The sequence below is a fragment of the Gopherus flavomarginatus genome, chromosome 6, assembly GCF_025201925.1.
Source record: "Gopherus flavomarginatus isolate rGopFla2 chromosome 6, rGopFla2.mat.asm, whole genome shotgun sequence".
In the NCBI taxonomy this organism is placed as follows: domain Eukaryota; kingdom Metazoa; phylum Chordata; order Testudines; family Testudinidae; genus Gopherus; species Gopherus flavomarginatus.
In genome coordinates this window covers 67817137-67830172 of record NC_066622.1, presented here as the reverse complement: position 1 = coordinate 67830172, position 13036 = coordinate 67817137, and the positions used below count along the sequence as shown (strand labels likewise).

Here is a 13036-nt window from a genome sequence, read left to right as displayed (position 1 = left end):
CCGCTGGGCGTCCTACAGCCGGTGGAGGGGACAGGAGGGCGGTAGATTCCCAGGCAAGCCGGGGACCGACTCCTGCCCTCCCTCTCCTAAAAAGAACCAAGCCACGTTCAGTGAAAAGCAGGCGAGGCATCTCCGGGTGCCCCCGGAACGCTGTGGAACTCACTGCCACAAGGTGAGGCCAAGAGCTGGGTAGATGTGGGGTTGGACATTTACAACGGGTGAGATCGGCGCCGGTTCCATGAGCCATTGAGGATGCGGGAAGGCGGGTAAGGATAAATCCTTGTGGTTCAGGGAATGACCCGCCTGGCCTGGTTTTAGGAAGACAGGTTGATGTAATAATTAGCCGCTAGCAGAGCAGAAAGCGGTCCTGTGGGCTGAGAGCCCTACACCTTTCAGTCAGAACCCCCAAATTATAGCAAGCGAATGCTTTTCCGAGGGTCTGAAAAAGCTACGTACCCGCGCAGGCAGCGTCCGGCTCTCAGCCCTTAGCTCTGCGCCTGGCAATCCGCTTCTAACCTGTCCCTGGCAGGTGCACTAGCGGAGGTGCTACCAAAGCAGGGCTGGGCCCCTGTCAGTGCGCTCCTGCGCTTCCACCAACTGTGCCCGAGGAAGCCATGGCTGTTAACACACCTGCCACCAATACTGACTGCGCCCCATTTTCAACGCAGCTGGTTCCCCTGCGACCGCGAGAGAATAGCGCTGGGCTTGGAGCTCAGCCCTGTCGCGCTCGATCCTAGCCCTGATCGCTGACCCTGCAACCAAGTATCTCCACTGGGGGCTGCTTCCGGGCCGGGCCCTCTCCTGCTTCCCTCTCCAGTCTGCAGGGCAAGCTGCAGCCCCCCGCCCTGGCTCATCTTAGCCCCCTGCCTTCCTCAGCGCAGTTGGCAAGGGTTGGCTAGCCGGGCTCCAGCCTTGCTGTCGGGTGGCACAGCTCACCTGGCCGGTCTCCGCACAGCTGGTCAGCGCTAAACCCTGAAAGATCCGGAGCTGAGTGTCTGCTCGGGGCCGGGCCGGGAAATCGGGCTGCGCTGCAGCTGCCCCCCACTTGCTGTCCCTTTGCCCCGCACACATCCAGGCTGGGGATAAAGGCGAGAGACTGGCAGCGTCAGTGCGAGCGGAGGGAGTTTTAACCCGGTTTCGGCGGGGGCAGAATCGAGCCCAGAAACTGAGCATTTCCTTGTCCCAGTTACTCTCCGCGCCAGATCCAGCCCTCGGCTCCAGATTAATTCACAAAGCTCTCCTTCTACCTCCCAGTCCCTCGAACAGAGTATTTCATCAGGAAACTAACTGCACGGGGGCAAAACTGACCGGATCGCGCAGTTCTCCGGGAAAGAGACCAAAGTCTACAGGTGGGACCCGAAACAAGTTAGATTTGGGCTGGGAAATGTCATTGGAAAGCAAGAAAGCGCGTGTGAAATCCTAGCCCGGGCGAAAGGGAAGCGGAGAAAGCTAAGGAATAGCGTCGAATGGAAAACACCGGTACGAACGCCCAAAAAACTGAAACCAGATTGAATTGGGTCCTATGAAACCAGAACAACAAACAGACGCTCGGACCCGGGATTAATAATTTGAAATCGACAAACAAACCCCAACAGGGGGCCGTGGAACAGGATTTAATCATAAACAGCGCGTGAGGAACAATAAAAGCTCACTGCAAAAATGAAAACCTGACAGCAGCGCAGAGAGGGGGCCGTGCGGGGCACGAAATGAAGCGGGTGTAGCCAGGGGTTGTGTCTGGGGCGAGTTGTTTGTGTGTCTAGAGCTGAGCTGGTCGTGTCTGCAATACGGGGGTATCTCTGGGTCGGGGGGTGCAGGGGGTGTGTGGGCAGTGGATGGGGGGTGTTTGCCGGTGCAGTGTGTGTAGCTAGGGGCTGTGCGGGGCAGCAGGCAGGTGGAACTGTTAGCTGAGTGTGGTGGATGTGGGCGCACTGGTTGACACTGCCTGGCGCCCACATGCGTTCTGTACGAGGCACTTTGATTTGCCTGTTGGGCGCTGTCCAGCGCGTGTGACTTTGTCCGAAGTTGCCCGTGTGTGTGTCCGTGGCCATTTCACGCAGTGGACACTGGGGCGCTGTGAGTGCGGGTGACAGCGCGTTCTACTGCCCTGCGTGGGGGCGGGCGTGACAGCGTGAGAGGGGTAGGAGGGTTCGCGTTCCACTGCCCTGCGGGGGCTGCTCTCTGGGGTGTTGGTTGCCTTTTGGGGCAGCGCCGATCGCGGTCAGCCTGGGAAGGAGAGCGCTGCAGGGGTGCGGAGTTTGCAGCAGAGATTGTAACTTGGGCCTAGATCAAGTGGAAGCTGAACCTGCTAGTAGGAGGAGAGGGAGCGTCTCCCGGCTGCTTGTTGCTATTAAAGCCTCTGTAGCAAGTGTCCCCGGGACACTACAGGGTTACCAGATGGAGGGGCTCTCCAGAGTGCTGCAGGGCTCGCTGCTCTAGTCCTATGGCCTGGCTGTGCCCGGTACCCAGATGTGCCTGCATCCCTCGTCGCTCCGGAACCGGCCCTGGGAGGTGCAAGCCATTTCCGGGTTCTGCTCTCTTAGGAAGGGGGATTCTCAGCCAATGGGAACCTGGCCCTTCGCTTCCAAGGTAGTTGGATGGGGCCTTAAGCGCACAAAGAGCATTAAACCAAAAGTGATCTGGGAGGTTTGAACATAACTCTTTGGAGGAGCCTTTCTGCTGAGAGATTCTCCCTGGGTCTTCAGTGCCCTTTTCCCCACTTCCAGCTTTGATCCAACCAGGGGTGGCTCTAGCAGGGCGGCGTGTGGCGTGAGGCGCTCTGCCGGTCGCAGGTCCCAAAGCCGCGGGACTAGCGGACCCTCTGCAGGCACGCCTGCGGGAGGTCCACCTGAGTCGCCTGCCGTCCTCCAGGCAACCGCCAGAGCGCCCCCCGCGGCATGCCGCCCCAAGCACGCACTTGGCGTGCTGGGGTCAGGAGCCGCCCCTGGGTCCAACTCATTCATGGCGCTAAAACCGCAGCAGAGGAAGCCATTCTCAGCCAGAGGGCCCGAGCACTGAGGGGACATTACACTACTTAGGGACAGATCGATCTTCCCTCTGTCTATGGCTTAAACTGGGAAAGGGTGTGTCTCTTCCCAGCCTAGCCTGCCAAGGTCCAAAAGGGGGACCATCCACCGACCCACTCACAATACATGGTGGTGCCAAACCTTTTAAACAGACTTTGCATTTCTGTGGCCTTTCGTCTGCGGTCTAGCACCAGGGCATCCAGCAAGTCTGTGGCACAACCCAGGTCTCCCAACTTCCCTGCTCTAGATGCTGGACCATGCTCCTTCCAAGGGCCCAATGCTGCTCTCACTGAAGTCAACTGCTAAACTCTAGGTGATGTGATTGGATCGGAAGGGAACAGGGTGTACTTTGGATCGGATGTGTTTTATGCTTTCTATAGGTCAATGTGGGTCTATGAGAATGGCCAGCTGAGATCTGGAGTGAAGCTCTAATCAGAAAGCAAGGAAGTGCAGCGCCTCCCTGTGTGCTGCTAGGAATAGGATAATAAACTGTCCCATTCATAAGCTGGTTTCCTTCTCTCCTTTCCATCTCCCAAGGAGTTGCTTGATCTGCTGTCATCTCTCCTTCCCAGGACACAGGTGTGGGATCAGGACAGATCTGAAGCTGTCAGGCTTCTGACTAACCTTGTCATCAAAATCAGCATCCCTGAAACACACCCACTGAGATGTTTGTAGCCGTTAGCCTGCTTTAATTCCTAGCAGAAATCGAACCCTACAGCCTGTCTGCAAACTGCACAGTCAGCTCTAGGAAACTATCATCTATCTGCAGGCTTACAAAGAAGATACCATGGCCCCTTGTGTTAGTTGCTGAGTTTCTGGGGGAGGTAGAAGAGGGTGGAGCCTTTTAAGAAAGATCCCAAGATCTAAATGTCAAGAGTTGGGGGTGTTTTTTATTGGGCCCACTTTTAGATTGTAATGATTTTGGGTAGGGACTGTCACTGACTCTGTTTATACAGCACCAAACACAATGAGGCCCAGAACTAGTAAAGGCATCTGCCCGGCACCCATTTAACCAGATGAGTGTCCCAGGAGCCTAAACCTCTAGCATTATGTTGAACTGATCCCTGAGGCAGTGACACAGCCAGTTTTCTTGCCAGAGCAACTCCTGGCACTATCACCAAGGAGCATGCAAAACAGAGATGTCCATTCAGTGCAGGTACTATGTGGGAGAGCTGTGCCACCCCTTCTGGCCAGGCAGCAATGTTAGGGAGGGGGAAGGGAAGGGTCTCAAGAGAAGAGCCTGCACTTACCACTATGGTCCTGCCCCTTGCAGCTGTGTTCGTGTTGAGGGGTCCCAGAATCCGAGAGGGACAGAGCAGGGCTGCGAGCTTCTGAGTCTGTCAGCAGGTTGAAATCCATCTGGCAGGAGTCGGTGGTGGGGGAGGAGGAGAGATCTGCAGAAACAGGCACAGAGTGAGTGAGGAGGTAGAGCTCACATCATGCCCCTTCCCTACTCCATCTGGGAAGGGACCAGCCAATTCAGGGCACAGGAAGTTCTGCTAGGAAAAGTAAAGGAAACCTGCAGGAGCAGGACCCCAGCCCAGTCTGGGTTTCCTGGCTGGGAAGTGGGTAGACTGGCCGCAGCCCTCACTAAACTCCACAGTTAGCTGCCCTATAAATCAAAGATTATCTAATGGCACTTCTATTTGCAGCCTTCAGAGAAAGAGCCTCCAATTTATAGGTGACATTCAGACTGAAATAGAAACATTGGGAGCAGGCTGCGTAATGGAGATCTGAGGAAGTGGCCCTGTGGCTGGCCAAGTGCAGTTAGCACCTTCCCAAAACATCCAGCTCTCCCTCTTGTCCTCTTTCTTATCGCCCCCTGGTCTCCCTCGCCTTCTCCTTTGCTTCTTAACAAGCTGCTCTGGTCTAAATAATGTTACAGACATACACAAAAACAGGACTAGGGAGTCCTATAGAATCACTTCTAGGCATAACGCGAACACATACACAGGCATATATGCATAGAGACACATTAACAGAGGGACACAAACAAGAGGGCAGATACACGTGTACAAGTGCTGACACAGAGCTAGAATATTACAAGTGAATGCCATTCTTTTTAGTGACAGGCGAAACCCATCCAGATCCCTGTAAACCCTGCATTAATATAAGAGTAAACACCCTTGGGTGACTGAGGACAAAGCAAGCTTGGTTAAGATAGCCCCTTACTTTTAACCTAAAAAGGACTTAGCTTTTCCTTATGGCCCCCAGGTTCTTCTCTAATGGTGATTCTATGTGACCATATGCTTCCCCTTCTAACCTACAGTATCAGAGTTTGAGCGCTGGTAATGATCAGTGGCTCTGCAGGAAAGCATAGCACCCCCACCCCCTGCCTTTTGTATTCTTCAACCCCAGTGTCTTCCTGCCACACTTACGAAGGGACCAAAGCCCACAGATTGCTCTATGCTAAGGAAAAGCTAAGCTTTCATCCTAATTTTGAGGTACCTGAAGGTTATCAGGGGTCAGCTTCACATTCCTTCCAGACTAGTAAGAGTTAAAGGCCCTACCATTTGTGGCTAGAAAGGGAAGTTTCTCTAGATTTGCAGTAAGGTCTCAAATTTGACCTGTGACCTTGCTGTCAGGCAGCACTTAAGATTCTTATCCAAGTGCGCATGTGCAATATTTTCTGTGCTCTTGTTTCATTAAGAGTGAACAGAACACGCTGATTTCTAAAGTGACCTTTACCTGTGCTAACTGTTCCCATTCTATAACCAGGGAGCCCCACTAAAATTGAATAGCGGCTGACCTGAGGCAATACACTGGGATCCAGAGTAGGATTTCAAAGCTTCCAGAGTATGGGGCTGTTCAGACCTGGAGTTTTGTGACATTTGCATCCTGGTTTGGAAACATTTCCTACATTCCCAAAATTGAGTGGTTTAGGAATTGGGATTTCTAATCCAGGGCATTTGGATGGGATTCTCTAACATGTATATCATAAGCAGGGATAATAATCATTTGTCTACCTCATAGGGGTGTGGATGATAATTACATGGGGTGAGGTTTTCAAAAACGCTCAGCATTTGCCTAGTTCTGCCCTGACTGAAGTCAACAGAAGAACTCCTGTTGAGTGTAACAGGGAGAGAGGCCACTGCTGAGTGCCTTTAGTGCGTGTTAAGTGCTTTGAGAACCACCAGGAGTGGAAGAGCAGGGTTTTATTAATTCTGATTATTATCCAATAGCTGCGATGATGGATTTTGGTTTAAACCCATGAGTGATTTATCCTCACTCCTCCTACGTTCTCATTTAGTCAGCCCCTCGATTCAAAGAGCCCCCAGAGTTCTGATACACGTCTTGACACTGGTCTGAATCAACCTCCCTTTTTTCCCTGCTCACTTTGTAAGGCCTGTGTCTTCCCGAATGGACACAGTTGCCCTAGTGCCCATTTTCCAGTCATCTGTCTTGCTGTGGGCTTCCAATCCCCTGTCCGGGGGGGGCATGGCAGGAGCCCCTCATTTGTTCTGATGCAGGTTCCAGTTTCCACCACACTGCAAGCCTGGCCTTTGATGTCTGCAGACTGCATAAACTCCAGGCAGCGGCAGGGCACAGGCCATTGCTTTTTACCATGTGTATGTACACAAAGTGATGTGACAGGGGCTGTGTTTTCTTTAATACCTTTGCATGGAGTTGGAGGGAGTCCATCTGCTGCTGATATTGCCAAGGCTTTTAGCATTACTCCTGGAATTATGCAGAAACGCGCAGTGAATTAATTCCTTGGATTAAGGCTTGATTAAGATGTGTGTCACTTTGCTGTCTCAGAATTTATTAAGAGCCCTTCCTGAGGAGGCGGCAGATGGAATTTCTGCCCAATGTTTGTAGATGATAATTTCCCCTCTTCTACAGCCATTTGCATATGATTGCATCTGTCAAGCACAATTTCCTCTCTTCTAGGGCTTGACTCTGCACTGGACCAGATTTAAGGAGGAATTCAGACTCCTGCCTATCTGCAGCTAAAGGACATTTTCATCCTATGTGGGGTCCTATTTGCATAGGGGCCTCATTCTCTCTTGTCTTGCATCTTGTGGTGTCATTTACATCTGTGCCAACTGGGATGGAAACACTAGCAGACCAGAACAGGAGCATTTTACAGCCACTTTGCCCGGCTGCAAGTGACACCTAGGTGTAAAACAGAGAATCCAATCCCCATGGTTCAAAAAACACATTCATTTTTAAGCTGCTTCAGGCTGACAGTATAAACAAGGGTAAACCAGTAGTGTGGACACAGCATAATCTGTTTAAATCATGTTAAAATGCTTTTAACTAGATAGGGAACTAAACTAGAACCTGTTTTTAAAAGTGGTTTCAACCCAGTTTGATTCCATCTATTACCGAATCAGGTTAGAAACCATTTAGCTAGAACTGTCTTTAAAGAGAGTGGTTAGATTTCTTTGAAGCTTAGTGGAGTTTAAGAGATGGGTGAATTTTCCCCCTCATATATAGGGAAGACAGTGAAAGGTCTCAGTCTTTCAGACCACTGAAACTCCACCACGGGGCAGACTGCAGGTTAGCAAACACCTGAGAGTACCTGCCCACTCTGTCATGCTGTGGAAAGGATCTGTGATGGGGCAAGTGGCACAACATAAGCATTTACATTGATACAGCTTCCCCAAGATCATCTCAGGCAACTGGTAGAGAGGAGACATAGCCACTATTTCAAGACCACAGACTTACATTAACTTTAATTACTTGAGCTTTATACGGGCAGGGCTGGCGCTTCCATTTAGGTGACCTAGGCAGTTGCCTAGGGCACCAGGATTTGGGGGGGCGGCATTTTGCCACCCTCAGTGGCGATTCTGCAGTGGGGGGGTCCTTCCACGCTCCCGGTCTTCGGCGGCAATTCTGCGGCAGGTCCTTCACTCGCTCTGGGACCCAGCACCGAAGTGCCCCGAAGACCGGGAGTGCGGAAGGACCTCCCCGCCGCAGAATTGCCATCACCGACCGGGAGTGCGGAAGGACCCCCATCTAGGGCGCCAAAAACCCTGGCGCCACTCTTGTATATGGGTCAGGGCAGATTTCATTTTAGGTGAAGATTTTACACACAGAAAGAACACACCGAGCAAGAATATTTGAGCTACACTACACAGCATCACTGGATTTTTACCTTGTGATTTATCTGTCCTTGGGGAAACATTTTACCATTGAAGTCAGCATTTGCTCTGTTACCACATGGTCACATTTGAAATATCACTGTATCGTAAAGATAATGTCAATTTTAAAGCATGAGTTCTCAACCTTGGGAGTCATGAACACTCTAACATGCCCCTACTGCTAAATGAGAGGGGCTCCAGCATGGCAAAGTTCAAGAACCACAGCTTTAAGGGTAGCTACTGTAGTAGTAATATGAAAGCCAGGCTCGCTCACAGTGACTGTTGCTGTAGTCCTTGCAGAGCAGAGAGCAAAGAATAAATGTGTTTCCTTGCAGTGTTTTCATTGGACAAGCTTCAGTCCCTCCCCCAAGGTATTATGCGGAGTTCATGCACGCTGTTTGTTTGTGTGTTTGTTTGACTCTAGTACTGGGGGAAGGTGATGGCGTGACAGTCCTGGAGACAAAAGTTCTCAAGCAGCCTAAGACTGGCACAACATGGACAGTGGCAGGTGTTCTTCACACACTGCTCCGGTATTGCCACCCCACAAGCATTCATAATGGGGCCTGACTCATAAGACTGGTTTAAAAAAAGTTGGGGGGGTTGTGTGTTGCCTGTGCTTTCAGAGCCTTTAGGGTACACTCTTGTTATAAGTACAAGCATCTCTCCACAACAAAAAGCTTACTTCTTCAAAAGGAAAGCTAAGGTTCTCATGTTGTCACATGACTCCAGGAGCTGGGCCTTTAAGAAAAAAATAGTATCACAAGCCTCACAGTATAATCACAAGAGCAGGCAACACCTTCACTGCTTTGCCTTGGCCAGGCTGTAGAAGGAGGTAAGAAGAGACTGATCAGTCTGTGTCACTATCAAGAGATGGGTCAGTACTGGAACAATTTTTACAATGGGAATACCGAAGGTGGAAGCCATGTATTTGGGTTGTTATTACTATTTCAAGCCAGGGGGTGCAGCAGCACCCTAGTTCCAGCACCTACAAATGGGTCAAGACATACTACCCATTATAGCAGCTGCAGCAGTAGGATAAATAAGAATAGAAAGTATAACAGACACCCTAGATCTTCAAATGCTCTGACAGACACAACTACTTACATATAGCCAAGAGAGCCATACGGCTCAGAGAGACAGATTTTAAAATATATACACAAGAGGCTTTTTCCTTCAAATTGCTACCCATCCACACTCCAGGTTTTCCTCTCTCAGAGGCTTTCTGGCACCACCTGCTTCTGTTCTTTCAAATACTAGAGAAATGCTTCCATTGCAGAGGCCTTCAGACTCTTCCCCTTCTTTTCCCAGTGTGCTTTATGAGGCAGTGAAAGAGCAGCCCTTCCGTCTCCCACTCTGGGAGAGGAGTATATTTGTTGTGTACCATGTACTGTCTAGTTTCCTGTCAAGCATTATTCTTTTCAACCTTCATATTTTACCCTCTTTTCTAGTTTTGAGGAAAAAACTCTATCCTAGCCTGGCAATACTGGGTGGGAAAGAGGAGCATTCCTTCTTCTCTAAGGGCTCCCCTCCCTAGCAAACCAATAGAGACCAAGCCATTTGTTTAAAAAAATATGGCTTCTCTTTCCTAATTCTAGTGATACTCCGTCACACCATGGCAAATGCCCCATAACTTCTTGACTGAAATCTAGCAGCTGACATGGAAGCCAATGGTGGTTTACGTAGTGTAGACCAGTGGTTTTAAAACTAGGGCTGTCACTTGTTCAGGGAGAACCCCTGGTGGGCTGGGCTGGTTTGTTTACCTGCCGCGTCCACAGGTTCAGCCAATCGCGACTCCCACTGACCGTGGTACACTGCTCCAGGCCAATGGGGGTTGCAGAGTGGGCGGCCAGCAAGTCCCTCAGCCCACACTGCTTCCTGCAGCCCCTATTGGCCTGGAGCGGCAAACTGCCAGTGGGAGCCGTGATCAGCCGAACCTGCAGATGCAGCAGGTAAACAAACTGGCCCTGCCCACCAGGGGCTTTCTCTGAACAAGCGGCGGCCCTAGTTTGAGAACCACTGTTGTCCACTGAGAACTGCTCGAGACTGCCAAACTCATGACACATACAGGAGCGGCGCCAGGGTTTTTGGCGCCCTAGGCAGGCGTCCTTCCGCGCTCCCAGTCGGCAGCAATTCAGCGGCGGGGGGGAGGTCCTTTCACGCTCCCAGTCTTTGAGGCACTTCAGTGGCAGGTCCCAGAGCAAGTGAAGGACCCGCCGCAGAATTGCCACCGAAGACCCAGAGTGCAGAAGGACCCCCCGCCCCGCCACCAACTTGCCGCCAAAGACATAGAGCGCGGAAGGACCCCCGCCGCCAAATTGCCGCCGAGGGCCACAAAATGCCGCCCTCCCAAATTCTGGCACCCTAGGTGACCGCCTGGATCGCCTAAATGGAAGCACCAGCCCTGGACACATAGGTCCCTTAACTGTAGGGTGACCAGATGTCCCGTTTTTAAATGGACAGTCCTGTTTTGGGGGACTTTTTCTTATATAGGCGCCTATTACCTCCCACCCCCTGTCCTGTTTTTCACAGTTGCTATCTAGTAACCCTATTTAACTACCATCAGATAGCAAAAGCCTTTTCACATGACAATGCTGGGCAGACTTGGACTAGTAACTTAAAGATACAGAGTTGTCTGTCTGGTTGCTTGGTGCTATGAGGTAGGTGCTGTGGCTCACCCCCAAAGTGGCAATGTTTCAGTACTGGCTCGATAGGCTGTCTCAATAACTGCTTAGGATCCATCTTCGAGCTGAAAAGCAGTCTCTAAATGTCATAATATTAACTGGCAGAGGAGAAGAGCCAACCTCTAGTTATCATCTGAGATTAAGGTGCAATTGAATTATTACATTAGATCTCCTAAGGAAGGACCCTCTCTTCTACTCCATCAAGCCAAGATATCAGATGGCTGGAAAGGGCTCTTCTCCTGATGGAGTTTAGTTGATTAATTTCCCTCTCTCTCCTACAAGTCCCTATTCCCCTTGCACTCCTGTTCACCCCTCTCCTGCGGGAAGGTTTATTTTTAGCTGCAATAAACATTCTGAGGTTTATTTCATTGCAGTTTCATGAGGACAATGTGTTTCTCTTCACTTTGGTTCCTGAAAGACGCTGGCCTATGGTAGAACAGCTCTGCCTTCCTGTTCCGGCTCATCACAGGGGAATAGGCAGAGGGTGTGCCTGGGAACTGAGTTCCTGCCTGTCCGATCCAGGAGGAGCACTCAGGGATCCAGATTCAGGGAGTTCAGCAGCTTGGGGGTAGGCCAGCCAGGCATGAGGTGCTCATTGGGCCTGGATTTAAAGTGCCATTGCACCCCAGGCCCAGAAACACATGTGAGCAGGAGAATCCAGCACAAAAACTCATTCAAAGATGTTTCAGCTGCAGTGTCTTTATAGTGACGCTACAGCTAAAAAAGGAGGGCAGGTCCCAATTTTGTCAGGACTGCAGGAATAAGACTAAGGGCAGAATCTTCTGCTGCAAAACCGCTCAGTGTAACTCCCCTACGTTTCTGATCTTAATGGAATGGCAACAGGAACCGAGGCAGCCCATTAATCACTAGAAGATAAACAGCAGCAGCAAACCAGTTACCCAGAGTACAAATCCATTACAGGACAGGAGAGTAATCTGCTGTCCTCTACAGCCTTGCGGCTCTGTGTAGTGCTGGACTGGCTGAGTAGCATGTGCAGGCGCACTCAGGATGAAATGGTTCCCCATCCCTCAGCTCAGACTGAGTCAGTTTATTATAAACTTTTTTCTTGGTTTGGCTCTTGCACTCCCAACTGCTGGTGGGCTCTAACTCCAAACTCGGGCATGCTGGGAGATGACACGTCTGCTGGCCTTGGGACACTTTTCCCCCTGCCAAAGTCCTCGGGCCCCTGGATGTTTGTTGCCTTAGGGTTGGTTGTGGGTTTTTTTTTTTAACTGTCTGTTTATATAGCTGGACAAGTGGCTTCCTCGCACATGCAGATATTTCTGTAACACTGGTTTGTCACCGTGAGCGTCGCTGGGAAAGTGTCACATTAACCCCTGGCAAAGGGAACTCCCAGCCTTCAGGAGACAGAAGGACAAGCTGACTTTCCAGCCACGTTTGACTCACAGGTGTCTCCCTAGCTCGCTGATCACTTGACCTGGGAGCCAGGAGCACTGTCACTAAGTTAGTGAGTCACTCAACTCTTCTGGGCCCTCATTTCCTGTCTCTAAAATGGTGCTAATCATCCTGACCTACCAGGGGCGCTGCATTTCTGTGCTTCCAGGTCCGCAGAGAAGAGGTAACAGGGAAATGCATGTAATTATCAGACATTGCCTAATGCATTGTTGAATAAAGAGTGCCGATGCTGTAGGCAGCTCAAAGGATGGGCTATTCTTTTACTTCTTGCCCCTATTAATGGGCAGGCCACTGGGGAGGAGGGTGATCATTTAACCCTTGGTCCAGGCCAGTGGGGAGGAGGGTGATCATTTAACCCTTGGTCCAGGACAAGAGGTTTAATAAATCACTGGTGACATGTCGCGGTGGATTGTAATAATTACTGTGGAAATGTCCCAAGGATTGACAGCTTCATGTCAGTGTGTCCAGGGCAAAGAATTAGGACGGAATTAAATGTCCTTTATGCTTATTTGATGGTCTGTATTGTGTGCCCCAAGGGAAGAACTGTGACTTAGTGTCCCATACATAATAAGCATCCACCCCAAAAGGGATGGAATGCTGTTTTATATGCTTCCACTGAAACCGTGATGTATCCAGTGTCCTGAGGGACATTCATAGCTCCATTGAAGTGAAATTGTATTAGGTCTGAAAGAATCTCTTAATCGAGAGGGTAGAGTAGAATAGAGCTGGAATACAGCATGTTCCTTAGTTGGGCTATCCCAAAGCAGTTTGCAAAGTAATATGATGATAATAGGAATCTTTATACTCTTTAATGCTGCTGTTAAAAGGT

The 13036-nt window shown here is 50.5% G+C and overlaps 1 protein-coding gene across 4 annotated transcripts in view; it reads right to left on the bottom strand.

The window, feature by feature from the left end:
* PITX3 (paired like homeodomain 3) overlaps window positions 1–13036 on the bottom strand; it is a 92434-nt gene that overhangs the window by 18714 nt on the left and 60684 nt on the right. For 3 of the 4 annotated variants that reach the window (XM_050960292.1, XM_050960291.1, XM_050960293.1), the window contains exon 2: window positions 4274–4417. In XM_050960292.1, the coding sequence (XP_050816249.1) occupies window positions 4274–4382 (109 nt within the window). In that variant the 5' untranslated portion in view covers window positions 4383–4417. Of the gene's footprint in view, window positions 1–4273; window positions 4418–4542; window positions 4565–13036 lie in introns of those variants that run through there. The other variant, XM_050960295.1, reaches the window with a different exon arrangement.